The 27,048-nt window shown below is 45.6% G+C and overlaps 1 protein-coding gene across 1 annotated transcript in view; it reads left to right on the forward strand.

The window, feature by feature from the left end:
- The window catches only part of SLC24A3 (solute carrier family 24 member 3), a 658,328-nt gene that overhangs the window by 607,614 nt on the left and 23,666 nt on the right, over window positions 1-27,048 (forward strand). The window contains exons 11-15 of the mRNA XM_063918163.1: window positions 4,002-4,162; window positions 5,544-5,814; window positions 11,240-11,406; window positions 13,291-13,405; window positions 15,057-15,169. Coding sequence (XP_063774233.1) covers window positions 4,002-4,162; window positions 5,544-5,814; window positions 11,240-11,406; window positions 13,291-13,405; window positions 15,057-15,169 — 827 coding nt within the window. The remainder of the gene's footprint in view (window positions 1-4,001; window positions 4,163-5,543; window positions 5,815-11,239; window positions 11,407-13,290; window positions 13,406-15,056; window positions 15,170-27,048) is intronic.

Below are 27,048 nucleotides of genomic sequence, written 5' to 3' on the forward strand. Positions count from 1 at the left end.
AGTGTTGATGCTTTTTTTACGGCACTGGGCATTTTGTATGATGACCCTGACAAGATGGCTTCAGCCGAGGCTCAGATTACGGTTCTAAAGCAAGGGCGACGGCCAGCTGAGGTTTATAGTACGGAGTTTCGGAGGTTGGCTCATGATACCCAGTGGAATGACCCAGCCCTGAGAAACCAGTACCGAAGGGGCCTTTCTGACCAGATAAAGGACCAACTGGTACAATATCCCTCGCCTGATAGCTTAGATCAGCTCATGCAGTTATCCATCCGGGTGGATAGACGGCTGAGAGAGCGTAGGCTTGAAAGGGAGACCGCAGTTTCCTTTTTTCCCAAGGGAACCTCAGACTCTGAGGAATATTCCGAGGAGCCTATGCAGATTGGGGCTACCCGCCTCTCCTCGCGTGAGAAGACGCGGAGGAGACAGCAGGGTTTGTGTTTGTACTGTGGGAATAAAGGTCATGTTGTAGTATCATGCCCAGAAAAACCGGAAAACTTCAGGGCCTGAGGGTGATGGGAAATATCCTGTCAGGCCAGAAGTCAGAATTTCCCAAAAAGACTTTTCTCATTCCGGTGACTTTGGAGATCCTCGGTCAAACTGTCAAGACTGAGGCCAAAGCGGCCTTTGCCCGTCTCAAAAGGGCATTTGTCTCGGCCAAGGTGCTGCGACACCCAGATCCAGAGCGTCCTTTTGTGGTAGAAGTGGATGCCTCTGAGATAGGTATTGGGGCAGTGCTCTCTCAGATGGGGGTGTTTGATAATCGCCTTCATCCCTGTGCTTACTTTTCCCGTAAATTTTCGTCTGCCGAGATGAATTATGATGTGGGTAACCGGGAATTGTTGGCTATGAAGGATGCACTCGGGTAGTGGAGACACTGGCTTGAGGGGGCTAAGTTTGTGGTCTCAATTCTCACCGACCATAAGAATCTGGCATATTTAGAGTCAGCGAAGCGGCTCAATGCCAGGCAGGCACGATGGGCTTTGTTTTTTGCTCGCTTTAATTTTTTGATAACATATCGCCCTGGGTCAAAAAACATCAAGGCTGATGTGCTCTCGCAGAGTTTTGCTCCAGTTCAAGAGACCACCGAGGAGCCATTGCCCATTGTGTCCCCATCATGTATTAAAGTGGGCATTACCCAGGACCTCTTGTCATTAGTCCTTAGAGCACAGGAGCAGGCTCCTCCAGACCTTCCGGTAGGTCTCTTGTTTGTGCCTCCTAGGTTAAGACAGCGAGTGTTCCTGGAATTCCATGCCAAGAGGTCGGCAGGGCATCCGGGTATTGCCAGAACTCGGGAGTTGCTGTCTAGGGCGGTGTGGTGGCCCTCGGTGGCTAGGGATGTGGATCAGTGGGTTCGGGCATGTGACGTTTGTGCCCGAAATAAAACTCCTAGAGGGGTTCCTGTCGGCCCATTACATCCACTCTCTATTCCGTCTAAGCCATGGACCCACATTTCCATGGATTTTGTGGTGGACTTGCCCAAATCCTCGGGGATGACAGCCATTTGGGTTGTCGTTGACAGGTTTTCGAAGATGGCACATTTCGTTCCACTGGTTGGGTTGCCATCGGCCAGACGCCTGTCTGAGTTATTTATGCAGCATGTTGTGCGCCTCCACGGGTTGCCACTAGATGTGGTCTCTGACCGTGGATCCCAGTTTGTGGCCAAATTCTGGAGGGCATTTTGTTCTGATCTCCAGATTTCTGTGAGCTTGTCGTCAGGCTACCATCCACAGTCTAATTGGCATACTGAGAGGGTGAACCAGTCCTTGGAGCAGTTCCTCAGGTGTTATGTCTCCAAGTGTCATACTGACTGGGTTGCTCATCTGTCCATGGCGGAGTTTGCCTATAACAACGCGGCTCACTCTGCTACAGGGATCTCTCCCTTCCTTTGTGTGTATGGGCATCATCCTAAGGCCAATTCTATTGACCCCCTGGATTCCACGCCTGGTGGTTCCTCTGTTGTTTCGGTCCTTAGGGGTATTTGGAGGAAAGTGAAGAAAGCCCTTGTGCCTGTGTCATTAGTGACCAAAAGGGTTTTTGATAAGCGGAGAAGACCCTGCAGCTTCAAATTAGGAGACTTCGTCTGGTTGTCCACCAAGAATTTGAAGTTGAGACAGCCATCTCATAAGTTAGGCCCCCGGTTCATCGGCCCTTATAAGATCACCAGGGTTATCAATCCGGTGGCATTTCAGTTAGATCTGCCCCGTTCATTGGGTTTCAATAAAACATTTCATTGTTCCCTTTTAAAACTGGCGGTTAGTAATCCTTCTTCCAGTGGAAGACCTTCTCCTCTTCTGATACGGGGTCAGAGGGAGTTTGTGGTTGAAAGGGTTCTTGACTCCAAGATGGTTCGGGGTCGGCTGTCATTTTTGGTGCACTGGAAGGGGTATGGCCCGCAGGAGCGGTCGTGGGTGCGCAGTTGTGATCTTCATGCCCCCAGACTGATACGCTCTTTCTTCTCGCAGTTCCCCGATAAACCCGGTGGTAGGGGTTCTTTGACCCCTCGTCAGAGGGGGGGTACTGTTAGGATCTCCTGCTCTGTGCTGCCACGTCGCCATGGCAACCGGGAGGCAAGTGTTAGCGAAGTAACCTGAGCGCAGCTGATACTCCGGTCCGGGTTTTTACTGTGTAGTGGTTACAGGCTCTGTGCACGGCAGGGAATCCGGCGCTGGTTTTGTGCTCACAGTCTGTGAGGTCTGAGTGGGGAGTGGACAGCACCTGCTATATAAACCATCCTCTCAGGCTAGGCAAATGCTGCTGAATCTTTGTTTGTTAGTCAGTTCCAGAGAGTTAGCTAGTACTGTGTGACTTTGTATTTACTTGTTGCTTACTGCGATTAGGCCTTGGGATTCGGTACTTCATTCTGCCAATCCGGACCTAGCAGTAAGACTGGAGTCAGTTGTTTGACCTGCTGGGGTTCTTTTGCTATTCTGTGAACCCAGCAGGTTTGCGGCTGTACTCTCAGACCTGCTTGCTTAATCCTCCCTGACTGTGCAGGGCGTCCAGGTGTCAGTTTAGTGGCAGTAAGCTGAACCTGTGCCCTGCAAGTGGGGGTTAGGATTGTGGATACTCTCCTTGTGTCTATATTTCTATCTCTGACCAAGGAGTTTATTCCCACACCCGTTGGTAACCCTTTGGGGTTTTTTCTGTTGCTCTTAGCAACATCATTTCAGGTGCTCCACATGTGAAATCACTACACATCGCTTCATTGTCTGCTCTATTCCATCTGAGCATTCCTGACACTAGGGAGACACCCAATTCCTGAGCCTTTGGGCTTCTCCGTTCACTTTGTGTTTATTAGTTATTCCATCACCTCCTTTGTATGTTATGTTTTACTGTCTGTGAGTTCGTTTGCGTCGCTTCCCTCTCTGTTCATACACCGGTATACTCCTGTTAGCACTGGTGTGCGTAACAGTGTGTGACATGTCTGAGGCAGGGAGCTGAGTCTGACATGTCTGAGGCAGATACTTTGACAATTCTTTTGCTTTCCCCATGACTCAGAATCTAGACACGTCAGTGCAGCACTGGATGAAAGATGCAGGGGTCTTTCAGGAGTCCAGAAACTCACTAACCTTTTATACACACACACTGATTACAAGTAAACAGATCACAGGTGAGGATGGTTACCTTTAGTAGCCATTCAAACCTGTTTGTGTCAACTTGTGTGCATGTTATCAGGCCAAAATCTCTAGGGTATGTAAACTTTTGATCAGGGTCATTTGGGTAGTTTCTGTTGTCATTATGATTTAAAAAGAGTAAACACAGTTGTTTGACAATAAATGGCTTCACCCAACCACTAACCATGAGTGAAAGAAAAGTTTGTGAGTTATCTTTCATATTCTCTGACAAATGGCCAGAAAATCACAAATTCTGCTAGGGTATGTAAACTTATGAGCACAACTGTATAAATAAATAATATTATATTTGCATCTTTGTGTTATTTTGGTATAAACCATAATATACATGGATCATTGTAACATCCCATTGATGGTTCTTATTTACAGGAAATTTTCGGCGCAAAACCTCCGTGATAATGGTGGATGAGATACTGTCTGCATACCCACATCAGCTGTCATTTTCTGAGGCTGGACTGAGAATAATGATAACCAGCCACTTTCCACCAAAAACACGCCTCTCCATGGCCAGTCGCATGTTGATAAATGAGGTCAGTCTAATTTAACATGTGGCCTAGAACATCTTCGCTGATGAATACATTGTAGATGATAAAGGGGATGTATAATTGTATAGTATTAAATGCTGGTCCCTGTGTTTCATAGCAATTGTGCCTGATGTAATCTGAAAAAGGGGAAGCATTCAGTGCTGGGGTGGTGGCATTTGGTCAGATAGTGAATAGGACTGGTGTCAATATTGCACTCCATGACTGAATGATAACCTTCCTTTACTCTTCCAACTGAAAGTACATATGGCTATGGTGATCCTTCTAATTCATTTTCTATGTAAAGGTTCTATTTATTATGTCACTGTGCATGATTTTTTTTACATAATGAATGAGTTCTGCTCAGAATGAGTGTTGGGAGTTAAGGGAAGTAAACTAAAGGGCTCATGCCCTAATTCCTGGTATCTATGCTTAAAGGGTATAATATGCATTAAAGAGTGTAAGCTTAGGGAAGTAGCCAAGAACCAATCCATTTGATTTATAGCTCCCTGATTGCAGTACACATTAAAGTAGGTAAAGTACAAACGCAACATGCTTTATCTTTAAAAACTTACTACTATATTACCACCCCGATAATAAGATACAGAGAACATCTGAATAAATTCTTATCTGCAAGTCATAGCCATGTAACAACCCTTTATGTTATTGTATATAGTAGAGACCTATAAAGGAGCCTCTGGTCATCAGGACTCAAGCAGAATGAAGCCCATTGGGCACCTACTGTAACTATCTCACTATATATGCGCAAAAGAGATGCCATTGCCTGTACACCCCCATAGCCCCATGCTTGTACTGGGAAAGCCATTGCCACCCATTTTCTCATGCTTGGTCTACAGAAGGCCAATATGAAATTGTTCTCAGCTTGCCTGCATTAGAACATTTTATTATTTATTGCCAGTTATTTATATAGCGCACACATATTCCGCAGCGCTTTACATAGAATATTTGGCCATTCACATCAGTCCCTGCCCCAGTGGAGTTTACAATGTATATTCTCTACCACATGTACACACACACAGATTCACGCTAGGGTTAATTTTGTTGGGAGCCAATTAACCTACCACTATATTTTTGCAAAGTAATGGCAAGTAACCATATAACCATTGCTTGATGGCTGTCAGTGGTTTGACCTATCGATAGTATGTGTGTGCGCTGTGGTCAAAAACATTTTGCAAATGCACATAGGAGCTCCATTACAGACCCCTGTAGACAGTGACATCACCAAACATCGGAAATAAGTAGAGCTATATCAATTTGCTGTTTATGGTTCACATGAAATGGCCCATGTGTTGAATGTTGTTCTATAGCAATGTACTGTATATTTGTGGTACATTTTTGCTTTATGCCTATACTTGGTGTCCCCTTGCAGAGGCAGAGATTAATAAACAGCCGAGCCTATGCAAATGGAGAGTCTGAGGTATCTATAAAAATTCCAATTAAACATGCTGTTGAGAATGGAACTGGTCCCGGGAATTCCTCAGAAAGAAGCGCAAATGGCACCAGAAAGGATGATGATGTAGCTGAAGCCGGCAATGAGACAGAAAATGAAAATGAGGACAATGAGAATAATGAGAATGATGAGGAGGATGAAGAAGAGGATGATGATAATGATGGACCTTACACACCTTTCGACATCCCCTGTGAGTCCCGATTTAGCTACTATAAGGTGTACACAATGCCTTCTTTAGTCTGCTATAGGCAAGCCACATATCAGAAAACAAGCAATGATTAGAATTGAGCGCGTATCAATGACAAATGAAGATGCCAGCTAGGAGTCTTGGGCAGCAGCGCGCATGGCGATCTGCTCATTTTACCTTTCAGGTGTATGTAAACTGTGCACAGCTCCTTGGATTCAATGCAGGGAAGAGGTGCACAATCATTGTAACCAAAATACTTGGGAAATTTTCTATTTGAATTCACAACATTCATAGTGGTGATCTGCTGGTCTGGAAGTCACTAAGGGATATATTCAATGGATCCGACAAGCCCTATTCAAATGAGCAGCCAAATCCGACTGTCGGATTTGTCCGCTCATTGGTGTCCCGTCCTGCTGTTGCTAGCGGCTGCCGGGGTGTAGCTGTCAGCGGCGGCAGGGGGGAGCTATCACCGGTGACCTGTCAGGCAGCGGTGGCCAGGGAGAGGTATCTGCGGCAGCCATGGGTACCTGTCAGGCGGCTTGGGGGGACCCGTCAGCGGCGCCGGGGGAGACATCTGCGGTGGCTGGAGGACCCATCAGGCGGCCGGGGGGGATCCGTCAGCGGCGCCGGGGGAGACATCTGCCGCAGCTGGAGGACTTGTCAGGCAGCCGGGGAGAGACATCTGCGGCGGCTGTAGGACTTGCCAGGGGGACCCATCAGAGGTAGTGCCCTGCAGCTCGCCGCACCGTTACCCGGTCTTATGTCCTCAATACGACTTTTTTTAAAGTCGGATTGAGATGGTCGAAAAGGGGGCCATAGCTGCCGATCCGCGGCGGCCATTTTCCCTGAGATTTCTGTACTGCACGTGCGCAGAACTCCGTGAAAATGGCCGCTGGGCCATTTTCACAGAGTTTTAACACCGCCGTGGATGTCGCCGCGGGACTCCGGAGGGGTGAGTATTCACAAAATGGGTGCAGCGTGTGCAGTGGGGGCCCCTTCTGGGCTCAGGGGCCCGTGTGCACTGCACACACTGCACCCATTATAGAAACGCTAGTGGCCCAGGGAGTGCAGCTGCTATGGTGCCCAGAGCTGAGAGGGGCCACCTTCCCTGACAAAGGTACACATGTTATATACATTTTTCACCACTGTGAGGCACGTTTGCCTTGTGGAGTACAATATATCTTGTTATGCCCCTGTACCTGCTCACTGTAATTTGGTATATAAATAAACAGACAGGCATTATAATGTTACATGATATGAACTGGGGCATTGTATTGTGGCACAATATGAAGTGGATTCACTATAGTATGACATAATATGAACTGGGTGTACTGTAATATGACATAATATAAACTGTGGACACTGTCATAATGTAAATTGGGGTACTCTGTTGTACTGGCAGCCCTACAGTGTGATATAACATGAACTAGGGCACTATTCTGGTTCATAAAAAAAACTAGGGCACTATTATGGGGCATACAATTAAAAACTGCTGTGGAGAGGTGTCTCTCTAGAAGCTTTGGGACAGGGGCCCCTTTAAATGTTGCTATGGGGCCCACAAAGTTCTGGCTCTGCCCCTGATCTAGAGCATACATGCAATGACATGATAAGGCTCAAAAATCATGCACTGGGAGGCTCTATTCTGGAATTACACACAAGTACCAGTGGGTGGCACTAGAGAAAAGCATATGAATGTTTATATGATTATCTGAAAGCTTCAGCGGTAATACTATACAGTGTTTTGTGTATAAAAAAAAGGTCAAAAAATGTACACAAATGTACACTAACCCTTAAGCCTACAATCTCTGTTGTGTTATGGTATCCGGTATCACCACAGTAATAAGTATATTGAATATTCACACAACATCAGTTCAGCAGCAACATATACATATACACATACGCACTACCTGTCAAAAGTTTTAGGACACCTCCATTTCTAAAGTTTTAACCCATCAAAGTAGGCAGCTTTTGCAGATACAGTCACCAAACACTTGTGACATTCTTTGTTCAATGGAAATCAAATATTGGCCCTCATTCCGAGTTGTTCGCTCGCTAGCTGCTTTTAGCAGCATTGCAAACGCTAGGCCGCCGCCCTCTGGGAGTGTATCTTAGTTTAGCAGAATAGCGAACGAAAGATTAGCAGAACTGCTACTAAATAATTCCCTGCAGTTTCTGAGTAGCTCCAGACCTACTCCTAGACTGTGATCACCTCAGGCCGTTTAGTTCCTGGTTTGATGTCACAAACACGCCCTGCGTTCGGCCAACCACTACCCCGTTTCTCCAGCCACTCCTGCGTTTTTACCTGGCACGCCTGCGTTTTTTAGCACACTCCCTGAAAACGGCCAGTTTCCGCCCAAAAACACCCACTTCCTGTCAATCACACTACGATCACTCGAGTGATGAAAAAACGTTGCTCGAGCTTGTGTAAATCTACAAAGTTTTGTGTGAAAGTACTTAGCGCATGCGCGCTGCGTACCATGCGCATGCGCGCTGCGTACCATGCGCATGCGCATTTTTGGCGTTTTTTCACTTTATCGCTGCACTGCGAAAATCGGCACCGAGCGAACAACTCGGAATGACCACTATTGTTCGGGAAGTTGCAGAGGTTCCCACAGATGTGTTGTACTTGTAGGTTGCTCTGCATTTAACCCTTCTGTCCAGTTCATTCCAAACCAGTCTGGAGACCATGTTGGCCATTCCAAGATATGAAGCCTACTATCTTGTTTTTTTCCCCTCAGAGGTCATTCTAACATACTGTAGCCTGGATGTATGCTTTGGGTCATTATCCTGCTGTAGGATAAACTGTTGACCAACTAGGTGTAGACCAGAGGGTATTTTTTATGGGCCCATTGACTTTGGTTTATACTGTAAAGAGAACTTGGCTGTGTTGCTATTAAAAATATTGATAAATCAGACATAAATCTTAAAATAAAGGTCTAAATAGTGAATAGTGCTGTGCGGTGTGGTCCTGTATCCTGCACCCATTATCGGATACATCAATAGTGGTGATATAATCATGTAACTTACTGCTGAAATCTTTATTTTATGTACATTGTGCTACAGCCATTGGGTTAGCCTAAAGAGCTGCATGTAATTCTGCATGTAATTCTCTTAAGAGCAGTGGTGTATCTACGATGGGTGCAGGATATGGGCCAGGGGGTCCACACCGCACACCCTGCACCCATCTCTTTCCAGAGTCCAATGAATATACAGTATTACAGTTTTACCAATAGCTATTTTTGTCCATATTCATGTACAGTGCTTAAGAATTCAACTGGTTGTTTTTGTATGCCACAAAAAATGTGAAAGGCAGGATTGGCAAACATACAATTCACTCTATTGGTTTAATTGGGTCCCAGTGCAATGGCACACTGACACTTCGGATCCCAGTGCAATGGCACACTGACACTTTAGATCCCAGTGCAATTGCACAGTGACACTTTGGATCCCAGTGCAACAGCACACTGACACTTTGGAACCCAGTGCAATTGCTGACTGACACTTTGGATCCCAGTGCAATTACACACAGACACTTGGGGACCCCGTGCAATGGCACACTGACACTTGGTGTCCCCGTGCAATGGCACACTGACACATGAGATCCCAGTGCAATGGCACACTGACACTTGGTGTCCCAGTGTAATGCCACACTGACAGTTGGGGTCCCAGTGCAATAACACACTGACACTTGGGGACCCCGTGCAATGGCACACTGACACCTGGGGTCCCCGTGCAATGGCACACTGATACTTGGTGTCCCCGTGCAATGGCACACTGACACGTGGGGTCCCAGTACAATGGCACACTGACACGTGGGGTCCCAGTACAATGGCACACTGACACTTGGGGTTCCAGCGCAATGGCACACTGACACGTGGGGTCCCAGTACAATGGCACACTGACACTTGGGGTTCCAGCGCAATGGCACACTGATATTTGGGATCCCAGTACAATGGCACACTGATATTTATGATCCCAGTACAATGGCACATTGACACTTGGGGTCCCAGTACAATGGCACACTGACACGTGGTGTCCCAGTACAATGGCACACTGACACGTGGGATCCCAGTGCAATGGCACACTGATATTTGGGATCCCAGTACAATGGCACACTGATATTTATGATCCCAGTACAATGGCACATTGACACTTGGGGTCCCAGTACAATGGCACACTGACACGTTGGGTCCCAGTACAATGGCACACTGACACGTGGGATCCCAGTGCAATGGCACACTGACACTTGGGGTCCCAGTGCTCTGGCACACTGACACTTGGGGTTCCAGCGCAATGGCACACTGATATTTGGGATCCCAGTACAATGGCACACTGACATTTATGATCCCAGTACAATGGCACACTGACACTTGGGGTCCCGGTACAAGGGCACACTGACATTTATGATACCAGTACAATGGCACACTGATATTTGGTGTCCCAGTACAATGGCACACTCACTTGGGGTCAAAGCTGAAACATGATTTAGCACCACCGATCTTGACAATTTAAGTAAAGGGCATTTAGCAATTCTTACCAGTTCCATTTCAGACAGCTGTAGCCCAATGGTGTTGTGTCCCCCATGGTGCTGGAGGCCATCGCTTTGTTTATCACCATCCACCAGTCACACCTACTCTTCTATAGTTAGCAAGGAAAAATACATAAGGTTGTCACACTGTACTACTCTTTTTCCTAACAAATTATAGGGAGAGAAACTCAGTTCCCTAATCTTGACCACTTCCTAGTGAAATGGGCGGGACGAGGGAGCGATGACATGATTTTTCAGAGAATCATGTCATTGTAGCCATACCCCCTCTTCTTGATTCCGGAAGTGAAAATTAAAATGTTGTCAAGAATGAAGGATGTGTATATTACTTATAGCAAATGCTATATAAGGAGCACAGTGGCTGCAAGACCAGAAGATATACTGTGGAGGTACAGGAAAGTATTTCCCTCTCACATTCCTCCCCCCACTGCTACTATCACTCATTGTGCTACTCATAAAGACTCTCAATCTTCAGGGCCAATCGTCTTGTGTGACAAGTGCCTTCTTTCTAATGCAAAACCTGAATATGGCACCAAAGTGGAGGATGGATGGAGTCTAGCCTTGCTAAGTGTGTGTCTTAGTCTGAGTACTGCTAGTTTAGAACAACGCGTGACTTTGTGTTGTGTACAGGGAGACTTTAAACGAGTTTGCATTTCCAGTTTTACAGACTGGCGCATACCATTTTTCTACCCATTGTTCCCACTACTCTGATAGGACTAAACCTCATTTCTACTGTCCATGCCACCTAAGAACAGCCCTGCTGGAGCCACATTTCATCTCTTTACCTGCTGATAAAAAGGGAAAAAAGTTTAAATTGCAAAGGTTATGTTTGTCATGCTTATTTATTCCCCCCTGTAATACATCTTATCTGTTTGCCAACAGCTGGGATAGCGGAGAAGGCGAAATGGATGGTAACCTGGCCACTGTGTTTCCTTATGTATTTCACGGTACCCAACTGTGCTAAGCCACGCTGGGAGAAATGGTTCATGGTTACGTTTGTCTCGTCATCCATCTGGATTGCAGCTTACTCTTATGTGATGGTCTGGATGGTAAGTGACTATTTGCAACATAACAGTATGGATTATAACCAATAAGCGGACAGTAGAGGTTAGGCAGGGACATTATGGGGTGAATCAGAGTTGAATGGAAATCATCTTTGCTATTTTTAGTACTGTGCTTTGCAGCTGAGCATACGCACCTACGGGCAAATCCCGGTCATACGTATCTCATTGGCATCTTGAATGGGTGTTACTGGTTGGGAATGGAACGTTTACATGTAGGATACATTTAGTGAGGACGTGTCACTAAACTGTGAGCTGTGCGTATGCAGGGGTCCATCTGATTTCCATCTAGTAAGGCTAGTATAGAGATGGGGCAAGTGCGTACTGATAATAACATACTTTCCAACTGTCCGCTTTTTTTTTGTTTTTCTGCCACTGTCCTGACGTCCAACCTGTGGTCCACCGGGTTCCACAGGGCGGGGGGGGGGGGGGGCACTTGTGTGCAACTGTGAATCCGCCTTATATGACTCAAGAGGTCATGGGTAAATATACCTGGTAATAGCTTTAATGTTGCTCAATACAGGGCTGCTGTTAGGCTTTATTTGCCACTTGGAAATCAGGCCCACACACAAGTTAGTGATGAATTTCCTATGGAATATCGCTGGGCATTGCTGCTTATATCTATTACTGGCATACAACTGTTACTGGTGTCATTACCATTGTATTACTCAGCAATACCACTACCAAACCTGGTATACTCCTGGAAATTATTACTGCTATTTCAATTAATTTGCTTTATGCCTGTCAGCAGAAAGTCTGGACGTCCACTGTCAGCCGGAGCCAATAAGTTACTTATATTCAGAGAAGTTTATCAAAACTGGTGCAATGGAAACACTTGCTGTAACCTTTAGCAACCATTCAAACATTTGCTGTCATTTTCTAAACTGTACTAACATAATCCTTGAATTCTGATTGGGTTACAGCACTCTGGTTCTGTCTGGGCGTTTTCCTAAATGCACGACACCAACCCCAGTTCTTTGTAATTAGCACAGAAGAGACAGTGTAACAGTACTTACCAGCTGCAGGTATTTAGCTTCAGGTGTTGCAGCAATAGTTACAGAAGACTAGATTAAGTACTGAGAGCCTAATTCATGTTTGCATGTACGCAATGCCGATATTCTCTCAACGGAGCAATTATCTGCAGACTGCAATGCGCATGCGCCAAGGTGCTGCAACAGTCTCTCTTGCAATAAAGATTTCTCTGAGAAATGATCGACAGGAAATAACCATTTGGAGGTGTTAACGGGGAGTGGTTTAAAAAAAAAGGCTTGGCATGGCCGTTTTCAGGGCGTATATCTGGCGTCAGCAGCAGGTGCAAAAACATGGCGCAAGTGTCGCTACTGCTGTGTCCAGTCTGCATAGCCATAGGTCTACCCTTAGCTTCGATGTTCCTCATTTTTGCATATAGGTTGCAAATGTGTATACAGTTGCAAATGAGTTTGCGATGGCTCCGGCGGACGTCTACTCATTTCTGGATAGCGCCTTCACTTGCTAACATTTGTCGCCTGACAAAAAGCGATTGCAGCTGCATGTGTGTACAAACATTAATTAGGCCCTGGTTGTGCTTCACATATAACCCTTCACCATAGAACTACAACCTCCTGATAATATATATAATATATGTCAGTAGTCATATATGATTAACTGTATACCATAACTAAGCTTCATTTACTGTCAGTATCTCAATGTACTGTACATGTATATTGTACAACAGTATTTCAATATTTATAAATTGAGAATTTGTTAATAATAAATCTAATGCAGTTGTTATGTTGCTGTAACTTATTGCTGTCCTTTTAGAAAATGCACAAAATAAAATAAAACGCATTGACATTCCAAACTATTCTAAAACTATTCTTTGGTGTCTTACAGGTCACTATAATTGGGTTTACTTTAGGAATTCCAGATGTAATTATGGGCATCACCTTCCTGGCTGCTGGAACGAGCGTACCAGATTGTATGGCCAGCCTGATAGTAGCACGGCAAGGTTTGTGCTTTTTTATTTACAGTTTTCTTTTGTGAACAGTTAATTGCAGCCAGCTTGGTGAAGAGCTGACAGACCGGGGTGACACAAAAGGGGTAGACAGTGAGCATAGACAAGAGGGTTAGGAGGACAGTTGGCTGGGTTTGGTGAAGAAGTGGGTCTTGAGAGCCTGTTTGAAGTTTTGTAAAGAGGTGGCAAGTCGGATGAGGAGAGGTAGAGAATTCTATAGATAGGGAGCAGCACATGCAAAATCTTGTAGGTAGCAGTGGGAGGAGGTAATTAGTTGGCAGGAAAGATGGCGTGCATTAGACACGCGTTGTCTCCTCTGCACGTACATTATATTGGGTGTGGTTCATCAAATCGACAGTGTCTAGGTCGACAATGTTTAGGTCGACCACTATAGGTCGACAGTCACTAGGTCGACATGGATGGAATGTCGACAGGGTTTCTAGGTTGACATGTGCTAGGTCGACAGGTCTAAAGGTCGACATGAGGATTTTTATTTATTTTTTGTGTCGTTTTCTTCGTAGAGTGACCGGGATCCCAAATTAGTGCACCGCGTTCGCTCGCCATGCTTCGGGCATGGTGCCTTCGCTCCGCTACCGCTTCGCTCGGTACACTTTACCGTTCCAATCGTAGTCCACGTGGATCGTTAAGTATGAAAAAAATCAAAAAAAGAAAAAAAAAATTGAAAAACTCATGTCGACCTTTAGACCTGTCGACCTAGCACATGTCGACCTAGAAACCCTGTCAACCTTCCATCCATGTCGACCCAGTGACTGTCGACCTATAGTGGTCGACCTAAACATTGTCGACCTAGACACTGTCGATCTTCAGACCGGATCCCCATTATATTATAGTGAACTCAACTCAGCTCATAGAAATGTCAGGGTTCCGATTCCCTCACTGTATATTAGATACTCACACCTACTGGCCCCTTTGTAATTGTCTATGTAAATTTTTAAACCCCTGGTAAGGGTTGGGTACGGAATACCAACACAGGATGCCGGCGGTCACAAGACCGACAGCGGCTTCCTGACGCTCAGAAATCCGACACTTGGTGGGTAAGTATGCTAATCCTCACTCACCCTTAACCCTAACCCTCCTCACTTTCGGGATGTTGACTGTTGGGATTTTGGCATCAGGATTCTGATGGGTGCCGGGATTCCGGTGCCCATATTCTGACTGCCGGCATTTTAAGTATCGGGATGCCATTGCCAACTACATATTTCTGGTAATTCATTTAAGAGACCTGAGTATGCTGAGCACATGCTGTGGTAGCATCCAATCAGGGCATTCCACAAGACTCACTAGTGTCTGTTCTCCTGCCTTATACAACAGGGACAGTTACAGATGTAGGGGTAGAGAGAGTCTCTTATGGACATCAAACTTCTCTGTTTGGGTTAGAGAGTGTACTCTGGCAGATTTCTTTATTTTGTTGTGGGGAAATTAGCGACTTTTTCTTAGTAGCGCTTAGTTTCATGTTAATAATTTGTTTGTCAGGTGAGGCACGCATCTCATGTGTTCTTGTTCAGATGAGGTAGGATGAAGCATCCATAGGCTTTACTAGAACAGCGCTGCTAGCGGCTAAATGGTCCTGCTTCAAAAAGCCCTGACTGTTGAGTGAAGTAATACATACAGATTTTTCTTTCAGGGATGGGAGACATGGCCGTATCAAACTCCATCGGGAGCAATGTATTTGACATTCTCATTGGGCTTGGACTCCCTTGGGCATTACAAACGCTGGCAGTGGACTATGGGTCATATGTAAGTTTCCTTTGCTATCTAATCTGAACTTTCTTGTTTACCTTTATTCCAAACAGGTCTATTATTAACAATATTTTTACACCCTTTTCACATTATTTTAGTATCACCTGAATGTATTAAAGGGCATTTGGAGCAGTTTTCATAAAAAACTGCTCCAAGCCCTTTAATGAACTTTTTTTTTTAGTAACCTATATCGCATTCCCCATACTTATAATGGGAAATGTGATGTGGCCAAATTTACTAAAAAAACAAACATACTCACCTGTCCAGGGAGCCGGTGTCCGCTGCTCCGGTGAGTGCTGCCGGGCACCAGGTCCCCCATATGCTGCAATGTGACCCCAGTGCAGTAAAGTGATGCTGCAAAGCGGCAGCGCACTTTACAGCACCGTGGGTCACCGCAGCACACAGGATCCGGCGCCCGGCAGCCCAGCAGAAGCAGCGCGGACCGGCTCCCGAACAGGTGAGTATATTATCCTGCTGAGGGGGTGTCCGCAGTAAGCGGGAGTAGTCGTGACGGGGGAATGTCAACCAGGTGGCGGCGGTAGCGGCGATGGTGGCAGGCGGCATATGCGCAGCAGGACATGGGGGTATTTTTTACGAAAAATACCCCGATGATGCTGCGAAGAGGCATCGCAGGGACAGAGCTTGACCGCAAGCTCTGTCCCTGCATGCGATAATTGATACATCCCTGCAATGTAATCAATTATCGCAGTGCGAGTTTGGACGATTTTATCACCAAGATGCGGATTGTGATAAATAGGCCCCTTACTGTGTTGAACCCTGGTTATTTATTTTATTTTATTTTTTTTGTCATCTATCGTTTATCTCATGTTTAATAGAAATCAGTTTTTTCAATTGTTTTCTTTTTTTTTTGTAACATAATTTATTGAAGGGTTGGTACAGAGCAAAAACAGTGTATATACAGAAATGACGAAAGTAAGATAAGGACAAATCCAGGAAATACAAAAGTACATTACATGTAGACAGGGTTATGCTTACGTCATCACTTTCATCAAAGAGATAGTATGCCCCTTAAAAAAGGAGGGAGCCAGCAGGAAACTTGCATTGAGTAAGAAAGATTGCATGTCTGACAAAACTGTCATTAATTACATCCAAATCATTAATAAAAAGGATATATAAATACAGAATAGTAATACACTTAAAAATTAACACCATTACTAACAACTTCTAAATTGTACCAGGAGGGTAGCAGAAAACATTTCCCGAAAGCTTCTTTCAACATAGTGTATAGGGTATGTGTGTCTGGGAGCCACGTGTCCAAAAAATTCTCAACAGATTTTTCCTTATGGAAAGACGCTTGCGTCCAAACCATCATAAACAAAAAGAATACCCTAGGAAGCAATAATGGCATTGGAGGGGGATCTGGCACTATCCATTGCGATAAGATCGTTTTTTTGGTGGCAGCGGACAACTTGTTGAGAAGGAGACTATTTCCTTCAGTTGAAAGTACAGTATTACTACGGGGGTATAAGTTCCAAAACGCCCATTCTTTGGAAATTTGAAAAGTAATCTCCAAAGTATTTGAAGTATAACTCTGAAGATCCGTAAAGTTTGTATTAATTGGCAGTCCCAGAGACAATGCATTGTATCTGCATTATTTATTTATTACGCTATTTATATAGCGTACACATATTCCGCAGCGCTTTACAGAGAATATCTGACCATTCACATCAGTCCCCCAGTGGAGTTTACAATCTATATTCCCTGTCACATGTACACACACACACACATTCATACTAGGGCTAATTTTATTGGGAGCCAATTAACCTACCAGTATATTTTTGGAATGTGGGAGGAAACCCACGCAAGTACGGGGAGAATATACAAACTCCGCACAGTTTGGGCCATGATGGGAATTGAACCTATGACCTCAGTGCTGTGAAGCAGTAATGCTAACCATTACACCATCCGTACTGCTCTGGGGCGTTACACTTACTACACTTACTACAATTAGAGGTAGTGGCAGCACCAATAATATACCTCAGCTTCGTGTTGAAATACGTTTTATGCAAAATGTTCAAGTGCATGTTGATACATTTTTACATAAGATGTTAATCTGGTTTTCATGGTAAAAGCAGAAAAGTCAGCCTGTCATTTAATTGGCCCACTGGTACCCAGTTCTATCTAAAGCAGGGATTGCGAGTATATCTGAGAAGTAGAGAAGGGACCCTCATGTTCATGGCACCTGAGGGTCATGGCACCGCCCAAGTCACACTCCAAATTGACAGTCAACTCATGTTAAGTTGTGTGCATATAGCTCCTGGCCTGTAAAAATGGGAAGAGGGAAATTTGTAATGCTGGAAAAAAAAATTGAAGTTGGGATTGTGTAAGCCAGGGATCAGGGAACTTTTTTACCTTTTACCCCAAAATATATTTAGATACGCCAACGTTGCCCCCTTGATTTGTTGAAAGGAAGGAAATCATATATTATTGTGTATATATACTGGTTATTAATGTTGATAAGGCATTTCTGAGATAGTGTGTGTGTGTGTGTGTGTGTGTGTGTGTGTGTGTGTGTGTGTGTGTGTGTGTGTGTGTGTGTGTGTGTATATAGTATATATATATATATATAATGTTATTTTTTTATTTTTTTTATTATTTTCGCCAGTTGTTTTTTGGCAATGAATGGGTTAATTAACACTTTCTCCCCAAAACACCAGAATGAATGTAAGAAAGATGGATGAGGGGGGAAGGGATACACAACTTTTAGGAGACAGATGGTCACATCCTCACCTCAGTAATGTCAGTGGGAATTTCCCAATGTTATGTGGGCCACTGTCTGATCCTGCGGAACTCTGTCAGCGGTCAGCCATAGAACACTTCAAGTTCTGTGTATGGGTCGATGGGACACGGGCGGAAGGACAGGATAGCGCAGGACGGGTGGGAGGGTGGGCGTGACGAAGCACGTCAAATCTCGAGCCAGCTGGTGCTGGACAGGGCTGTGTCTCAGCAGCACAACCGTCCATTACCCCCAGGAATTTCATTTTTACCCCATTTGGGGTAATTTACCCCTGTTCCCTGACCACTGGTGTAAGCAGATGCAAAGTATGAAGCATGAAGAGATTGATACAAATACTTCAAACTTCCCATAAACCATACACGAAAATGCGGAGATGACCTATGTGGAGTGAATAAAGAATTACCCCATAACGGTTGAAACAGGGACGAATATTTAGACACCTTCAAATTGGAACAAACAACTCGCCATGTTCTGTGTAATAATATATTATCCTTAACCTCCCTAGGGCCACTCAGAGGGTGAGTATGTAAGACAGAGACTAGATTTAGGTCTGGAATAAAGGTATTATCCTTAACCTCCCTAGGGCCACTCAGAGGGTGAGTATGTAAGACAGAGACTAGATTTAGGTCTGGAATAAAGGTATTATCCTTAACCTCCCTAGGGCCACTCAGAGGGTGAGTATGTAAGACAGAGACTAGATTTAGGTCTGGAATAAAGGCCTGCTCCACAGATCTTATGGTATACACATTAGCACCCCCGATCTAATCTAAAGCTACTCAATTGAACCTTGATTTTTTATACCAGTGGTTCCTAAACTTTTTTGAATCACGACGCCCTAGAGTATCAGAATTTTTTCACAGCACCCCTAGTTGAAAAGTGTCTAACTTAGAAATGTATAAAATAATATTAAATTATGTTATGTGACAGCAGCTTAGTGAATACAAGCATGTAGACATGGTCAAAAGGTTCAGTTGCTGTTTATGACAAACACTAGAATGTACAAGAAATATGTTTAAAATGACTTTGACCGTGGTATGATTGTTACAGCCAGACAAAGCGATTTTAGTATCCCAGAATCTGCTGATCTGGGATTTTTATTCAAAACACTCTACAGTTTGCAAAGAATCCTGCATGAAACAAAAGACATCCAGTGAGTGGTAGTTTTCTGGGAAAATGCGAAAGCTCAGAGATTGGCCAGACTGGTTCCAGCTGTCAAAATGGTGACAGTGACTGAAACTAGTGATGTGCACCGGACATTTTTCGGGTTTTGTGTTTTGGTTTTGGATTCGGTTCTGCGGCTGTGTTTTGGATTCGGACGCGTTTTGGCAAAACCTCCCTGAAAATTTTTTGTCGGATTCGGGTGTGTTTTGGATTCGGGTGTTTTTTTACAAAAACCCCTCAAAAACAGCTTAAATCATAGAATTTGGGGGTAATTTTGATCCCATAGTATTATTAACCTCAATAACCATAATTTCCACTCATTTTCAGTCTATTCTGAACACCTCACACCTCACAATATTATTTTTAGTCCTAAAATTTGCACCGAGGTCGCTGGATGACTAAGCTAAGCAACCCAAGTGGCCGACATAAACACCTGGCCCATCTAGGAGTGGCACTGCAGTGTCAGACAGGATGGCACTTCAAAAAAATAGTCCCCAAACAGCACATGATGCAAAGAAAAAAAGAGGCGCAATGAGGTAGCTGTGTGACTAAGCTAAGCGACCCAAGTGGCCGACACAAACACCTGGCCCATCTAGGAGTGGCATTGCAGTGGCAGACAGGATGGCACTTCAAAAAAATAGTCCCCAAACAGCACATGATGCAAAGAAAAAAAGAGGTGCACCAAGGTCGCTGGATGACTAAGCTAAGCGACACAAGTGGCCGACACAAACACCTGGCCCATCTAGAAGTGGCACTGCAGTGTCAGGCAGGATGGCACTTCAAAAAAATAGTCCCCAAACAGCACATGATGCAAAGAAAAATGAAAGAAAAAAGAGGTGCAAGATGGAATTGTCCTTGGGCCCTCCCACCCACCCTTATGTTGTATAAACAGGACATGCACACTTTAACAAACCCATCATTTCAGCGACAGGGTCTGCCACACAACTGTGACTGAAATGACTGGTTGGTTTGGGCCCCCACCAAAAAAGAAGCAATCAATCTCTCCTTGCACAAACTGGCTCTACAGAGGCAAGATGTCCACCTCCTCCTCCTCATCGTCCGATTCCTCACCCCTTTCACTGTGTACATCCCCCTCCTCACAGAATATTAATTCGTCCCCACTGGAATCCACCATCTCAGGTCCCTGTGTACTTTCTGGAGGCAATTGCTGGTGAATGTCTCCACGGAGGAATTGATTATAATTCATTTTGATGAACATCATCTTCTCCACATTTTCTGGAAGTAACCTCGTACGCCGATTGCTGACAAGGTGAGCGGCTGCACTAAACACTCTTTCGGAGTACACACTGGAGGGTGGGCAACTTAGGTAAAATAAAGCCAGTTTCTGCAAGGGCCTCCAAATTGCCTCTTTTTCCTGCCAGTATACGTACGGACTGTCTGACGTGCCTACTTGGATGCGGTCACTCATATAATCCTCCACCATTCTTTCAATGGTGAGAGAATCATATGCAGTGACAGTAGACGACATGTCAGTAATCGTTGGCAGGTCCTTCAGTCCGGACCAGATGTCAGCACTCGCTCCAGACTGCCCTGCATCACCGCCAGCGGGTGGGCTCGGAATTCTTAGCCTTTTCCTCGCACCCCCAGTTGCGGGAGAATGTGAAGGAGGAGCTGTTGACGGGTCACGTTCCGCTTGACTTGACAATTTTCTCACCAGCAGTTCTTTGAACCTCTGCAGACTTGTGTCTGCTGGAAAGAGAGATCCAACGTAGGTTTTAAATCTAGGATCGAGCACGGTGGTCAAAATGTAGTGCTCTGATTTCAACAGATTGACCACCCGTGAATCCTGGTTAAGCGAATTAAGGGCTCCATCCACAAGTCCCACATGCCTAGCGGAATTGCTCTGTTTTAGCTCCTCCTTCAATGTCTCCAGCTTCTTCTGCAAAAGCCTGATGAGGGGAATGACCTGACTCAGGCTGGCAGTGTCTGAACTGACTTCACGTGTGGCAAGTTCAAAGGGTTGCAGAACCTTGCACAACGTTGAAATCATTCTCCACTGCGCTTGAGTCAGGTGCATTCCCCCTCCTTTGCCTATATCGTAGGCAGATGTATAGGCTTGAATGGCCTTTTGCTGCTCCTCCATCCTCTGAAGCATATAGAGGGTTGAATTCCACCTCGTTACCACCTCTTGCTTCAGATGATGGCAGGGCAGGTTCAGGACTGTTTGCTGGTGCTCCAGTCTCCGGCACACGGTGGCTGAATGCCGAAAGTGGCCCGCAATTCTTCGGGCCACCGACAGCATCTCTTGCACGCCCCTGTCGTTTTTAAATAATTCTGCACCACCAAATTCAATGTATGTGCAAAACATGGGACGTGCTGGAATTTGCCCAGATGTAATGCACGCACAATATTGCTGGCGTTGTCCGATGTCACAAATCCCCAGGAGAGTCCATTTGGGGTAAGCCATTCTGCGATGATGTTCCTCAGTTTCCGTAAGAGGTTGTCAGCTGTGTGCCTCTTCTGGAAAGCAGTGATACAAAGCGTAGCCTGCCTAGGAACGAGTTGGCGTTTGCGAGATGCTGCTACTGGTGCCGCCACTGCTGTTCTTGCTGCGGGAGGCAATACATCTACCCAGTGGGCTGTCACAGTCATATAGTCCTGAGTCTGCCCTGCTCCACTTGTCCACATGTCCGTGGTTAAGTGGACATTGGGTACAACTGCATTTTTTAGGACACTGGTGACTCTTTTTCTGAGGTCTGTGTACATTTTCGGTATCGCCTGCCTAGAGAAATGGAACCTAGATGGTATTTGGTACCGGGGACACAGTACCTCAAGCAATTCTCTAGTTTCCTGTGAATTAACGGTGGATACCGGAAACACGTTTAACACCGCCCAGGCTGCCAAGGCCTGAGTTATCCGCTTTGCAGCAGGATGACTGCTGTGATATTTCATCTTCCTCGCAAAGGACTGTTGGACAGTCAATTGCTTACTGGAAGTAGTACAAGTGGTCTTCCGACTTCCCCTCTGGGATGACGATCGACTCCCAGCAGCAACAACAGCAGCGCCAGCAGCAGTAGGCGTTACACTCAAGGATGCATCGGAGGAATCCCAGGCAGGAGAGGACTCGTCAGACTTGCCAGTGACATGGCCTGCAGGACTATTGGCTTTCCTGTGTAAGGAGGAAATTGACACTGAGGGAGTTGGTGGTGTGGTTTGCAGGAGCTTGGTTACAAGAGGAAGGGATTTAGTGGTCAGTGGACTGCTTCCTCTGTCATCCAAAGTTTTTGAACTTGTCACTGATTTATGATGAATGCGCTGCAGGTGACGTATAAGGGAGGATGTTCCGAGGTGGTTAACGTCCTTACCCCTACTTATTACAGCTTCACAAAGGCAACACACGGCTTGACACCTGTTGTCCGCATTTGTGTTAAAATAATTCCACACCGAAGAGGTGATTTTTTTTTTGTAATTTGACCAGGCATGTCAATGGCCATATTCGTCCCACGGACAACAGGTGTCTCCCCGGGTGCCTGACTTAAACAAACCACCTCACCATCAGAATCCTCCTTGTCAATTTCCTCCTCAGCGCCAGCAACACCCATATCCTCATCCTGGTGTACTTCAACAGTGACATCTTCAATTTGACTATCAGGTACTGGACTGCGGGTGCTCCTTCCAGCACTTGCAGGGGGCGTGCAAATGGTGGAAGGCGCCACCTCTTCCCGTCCAGTATTGGGAAGGTCAGGCATCGCAGCCGACACAATTGGACTCTCCTTGGGGATTTGTGATTTAGAAGAACGCACAGTTCTTTGCTGTGCTTTTGCCAGCTTAAGTCTTTTCATTTTTCTAGCGAGAGGATGAGTGCTTCCATCCTCATGTGAAGCTGAACCACTAGCCATGAACATAGGCCAGGGCCTCAGCCGTTCCTTGCCACTCCGTGTCGTAAATGGCATATTGGCAAGTTAAAGCTTCTCCTCAGACGCTTTTAATTTTGATTTTTGGGTCATTTTACTGAACTTTTGTGTTTTGGATTTTACATGCTCTCTACTATGACATTGGGCATCGGCCTTGGCAGACGACGTTGATGGCATTTCATCGTCTCGGCCATGACTAGTGGCAGCAGCTTCAGCACGAGGTGAAAGTGGATCTTGATCTTTCCCTATTTTACCCTCCACATTTTTGTTCTCCATTTTTTAATGTGTGGAATTATATGCCAGTATCAATAGCAATGACCTACTACTATATATACTGCGCACAACTGAAATGCACCACAGGTATGGATGGATAGTATACTTGACGACACAGAGGTAGGTAGAGCAGTGGCCTACTGTACCGTACTGCTATATATTATATACTGGTGGTCAGCAAACTGTGCAAAACTGAAATGCACCACAGGTATGGATGGATAGTATACTTGACGACACAGAGGTAGGTAGAGCAGTGGCCTACTGTACCGTAATGCTATATATTATATACTGGTATTCAGCAAACTGTGCAAAAATTAAATGCACCACAGGTATGGATGGATAGTATACTTGACGACACAGAGGTAGGTAGAGCAGTGGCCTACTGTACCGTACTGCTATATATTATATACTGGTGGTCAGCAAACTGTGCAAAACTTAAATGCACCACAGGTATGGATGGATAGTATACTTGACTACACAGTGGTAGGTAGAGCAGTGGCCTACTGTCCCGTACTGCTATATATTATATACTGGTGGTCAGCAAACTGTGCAAAACTGAAATGCACCACAGGTATGGATGGATAGTATACTTGATGACACAGAGGTAGGTAGAGCAGTGGCCTACTGTACCGTACTGCTATATATTATATACTGGTGGTCAGCAAACTGTGCAAAACTGAAATGCACCACAGGTATGGATGGATAGTATACTTGACGACACAGAGGTAGGTAGAGCAGTGGCCTACTGTACCGTACTGCTATATATTATATACTGGTGGTCAGCAAACTGCAAAACTGAAATGCACCACAGGTATGGATGGATAGTATACTTGACGACACAGAGGTAGGTAGAGCAGTGGCCTTCTGTACCGTACTCCTATATATTATATACTGGTGGTCAGCAAAATTATGCACTGTACTCCTACTATATACTACAATGCAGCACAGATATGGAGCGTTTTTCAGGCAGAGAACGTATAATACTGGTGGTCACTGGTCAGCAAAACTCTGCACTGTACTCCTCCTATATAATACTGCTGGTCCCCAGTCCCCACAATAAAGCAGTGTGAGCACAGATATATGCAGCACACTGAGCACAGATATGGAGCGTTTTTCAGGCAGAGAACGTATAATACTGGTGGTCACTGGTCAGCAAAACTCTGCACTGTACTCCTCTTATAATACTGCTGGTCCCCAGAATAAAGATATTTGCAGCCCCCTGAAAGTACTGAAACAAAGTGAGAGGACGCCAGCCACGTCCTCTCACTATCATTTCCAATGCACGAGTGAAAAATGGCGGCGATGCGCGGCTCCTTATATAGAATCCGAATCTCGCGAGAATCCGACAGCGGGATGATGACGTTCGGGCGCGCTCGGGTTAACCGAGCAATACTGGAGTATCCGAGTATGCCTCGGATCCGTGTAAAATGGGTGAAGTTCGGGGGGGGGGAGGGGGTTCGGATTCCGAGGAACCGAACCCGCTCATCACTAACTGAAACATGCTGCCGAATGCAGCATGGCCGCCGCCATCGCTGCCAGCATTGGAAAGTGTGTATGCACTTGCCGATGCTGGCTTCCCTGCCGGCTCCCCACGCTGCCAATGTTACTGGGTACACACATTGTCTACCCAGCTTAGGAAATTTTTCCAGTAATGTGCATAGGCGGGCGCACAGGGGGTGCACAGTGGGTGCCTGATGCGCACAGGCACCCCCTAATGTCCAGCCCCATCTTCACACACTCCTGCAGTAATTGCCGATTAACAGTGCCCCCCCCCCCCCCAGCACCCGGTCAGGACTGATCGGGTTACTCACAGCTGCAGTTCAACCCCCTGGCTCCTCCCCACAGTGTCTTCTTCCTGTGTGTGCTCCGACGTGACGCGCTGACGTCACGTCGCCGCCCGCTCTCTCTCAGTCACGTTACCAGGCCATGAGGAGGTGGAGGAGCATGCTGCGCCTCTTGTGCGGACTGTATATTCTTAATAATGGCAAGCGGCAGGCATTGACTTGGGCAGCAGCTGTCAGCCTGACAGAAGTACTGTGCGCTGTCTCAGGCTCTCAGCGTGGCTTCTGTCATATAAGTAACCTGCTGCAGTCTGCTAGGGAGAGGAGGGAAGGGGGCCAGGCAGGATGAATATATAAGTAAAAATAATTCAATACATTTTTAGCATTTTTAGGAGGGTGATATGATTATGAAAAACATTATTATTTCAACATATATTAAAAAGCTTTTATATATGTATGTATATATACAGTATATATATATATAAATACACACACAAACACGTGCGCGTATGTGTGTGTGTATAAATATATATATATATATATATATATATATATATACAAACAGAGAACCCAGCACTCACCAAAGTAAACTCACTTATCCTCAATAAATAAATGATGGGGGTTTAGTTGGTGGATTGGCCAATGCACGGAAGCCTGCACACCGATTTTCAAGGTACCCCACCTTCATGCAGGTCCTACACTATCACAGAGTCTTAAAACCTGACTACCACACTGCTGCATCATCTGCCTGCTAGATGTAATGTGTACCTGCCACAGACTTTATGGCTTTTAAAGGCACACTAGTCACCTATTGCACTGGCTCAAAGATGATTGCTAAAGAACAGCTGAGACAGGTTCAGGATAATAAAGTCCACACAGGGGTGCATGAGAAAGCTAGTGGCCACGGTTAATAAGAGCTAACCATAGATTAACCCCTTCATATACACACAGAGGAAAAACCACAGCACTCACCACTGTGTGTATATATATATATATATATATACACACACAAGTCCTGCACTCTCAGGAGACATATATAATAAAAAAAATCCAATTAGTATAAATATCCACAGCCCCCAAAGGGCATGAGGTGGCACTCACCAGACTTCACAATTGAACAGTGTCCAAGGTTTTTATTCAGCGAATTGCCAGCCAACATTTCGGTCCATACAAGGACCTTTTTCAAGGCTTTTGTAGAACAAATAGGTAAACAGACGGGGGGGAACAGGAACCTGACACCATCAACACACTGATAGTGTGCTGAGTGACGACACAGGGGGTAGGTGATGGTGTGCTGAATGACGATACAGGGGGTAGGTGATGGTGTGCTGAATGACGATACAGGGGGTAGGTGATGGTGTGCTGAATGATGACACAGGGGGTTGGTGATGGTGTGCTGAATGACGACTCGGGGGTAGGCGATGGTGTGATGAGAGATGACACGGGGGTAGGTGATGGTGTGCTGAGTAACGACGCATGGGGAGATGGTGTGCTGAGTGATGACGCATGGGGAGGTAATGGTGTGCTGAGTGATGACGCCCCCTCTGGTGTGTGACCATGCCCATATTTTGGAGCACGCACATAGCTTAATTTATGAATCTTGAAGGGGGGGGGGGGGGGGCATTCATAATCTTGCCCTGGGCTCCAAAAACCCTTGTTACACCTCTAGGAAGGGGTACTACTATGCGGTGTAATGTGACTAATGGACACTACTGTGCGGTGGAATGTGACTAATGGACACTGCTGTGCGGTGGAATGCGACTAATGGACACTACTGTGCGGTGGAATGTGACTAATGGACACTGCTGTGCGGTGGAATGCGACTAATGGACACTACTGTGCGGTGGAATGCGACTAATGGACACTACTGTGCGGTGGAATGTGACTAATGGACACTGCTGTGCGGTGGAATGTGACTAATGGACACTACTGTGCGGTGGAATGTGACTAATGGACACTACTGTGCGGTGGAATGTGACTAATGGACACTACTGTGCAGTGGAATGTGACTAATGGACACTACTGTGC

The sequence above is a fragment of the Pseudophryne corroboree genome, chromosome 4 (genome assembly GCF_028390025.1).
Source record: "Pseudophryne corroboree isolate aPseCor3 chromosome 4, aPseCor3.hap2, whole genome shotgun sequence".
Lineage (NCBI taxonomy): Eukaryota > Metazoa > Chordata > Amphibia > Anura > Myobatrachidae > Pseudophryne > Pseudophryne corroboree.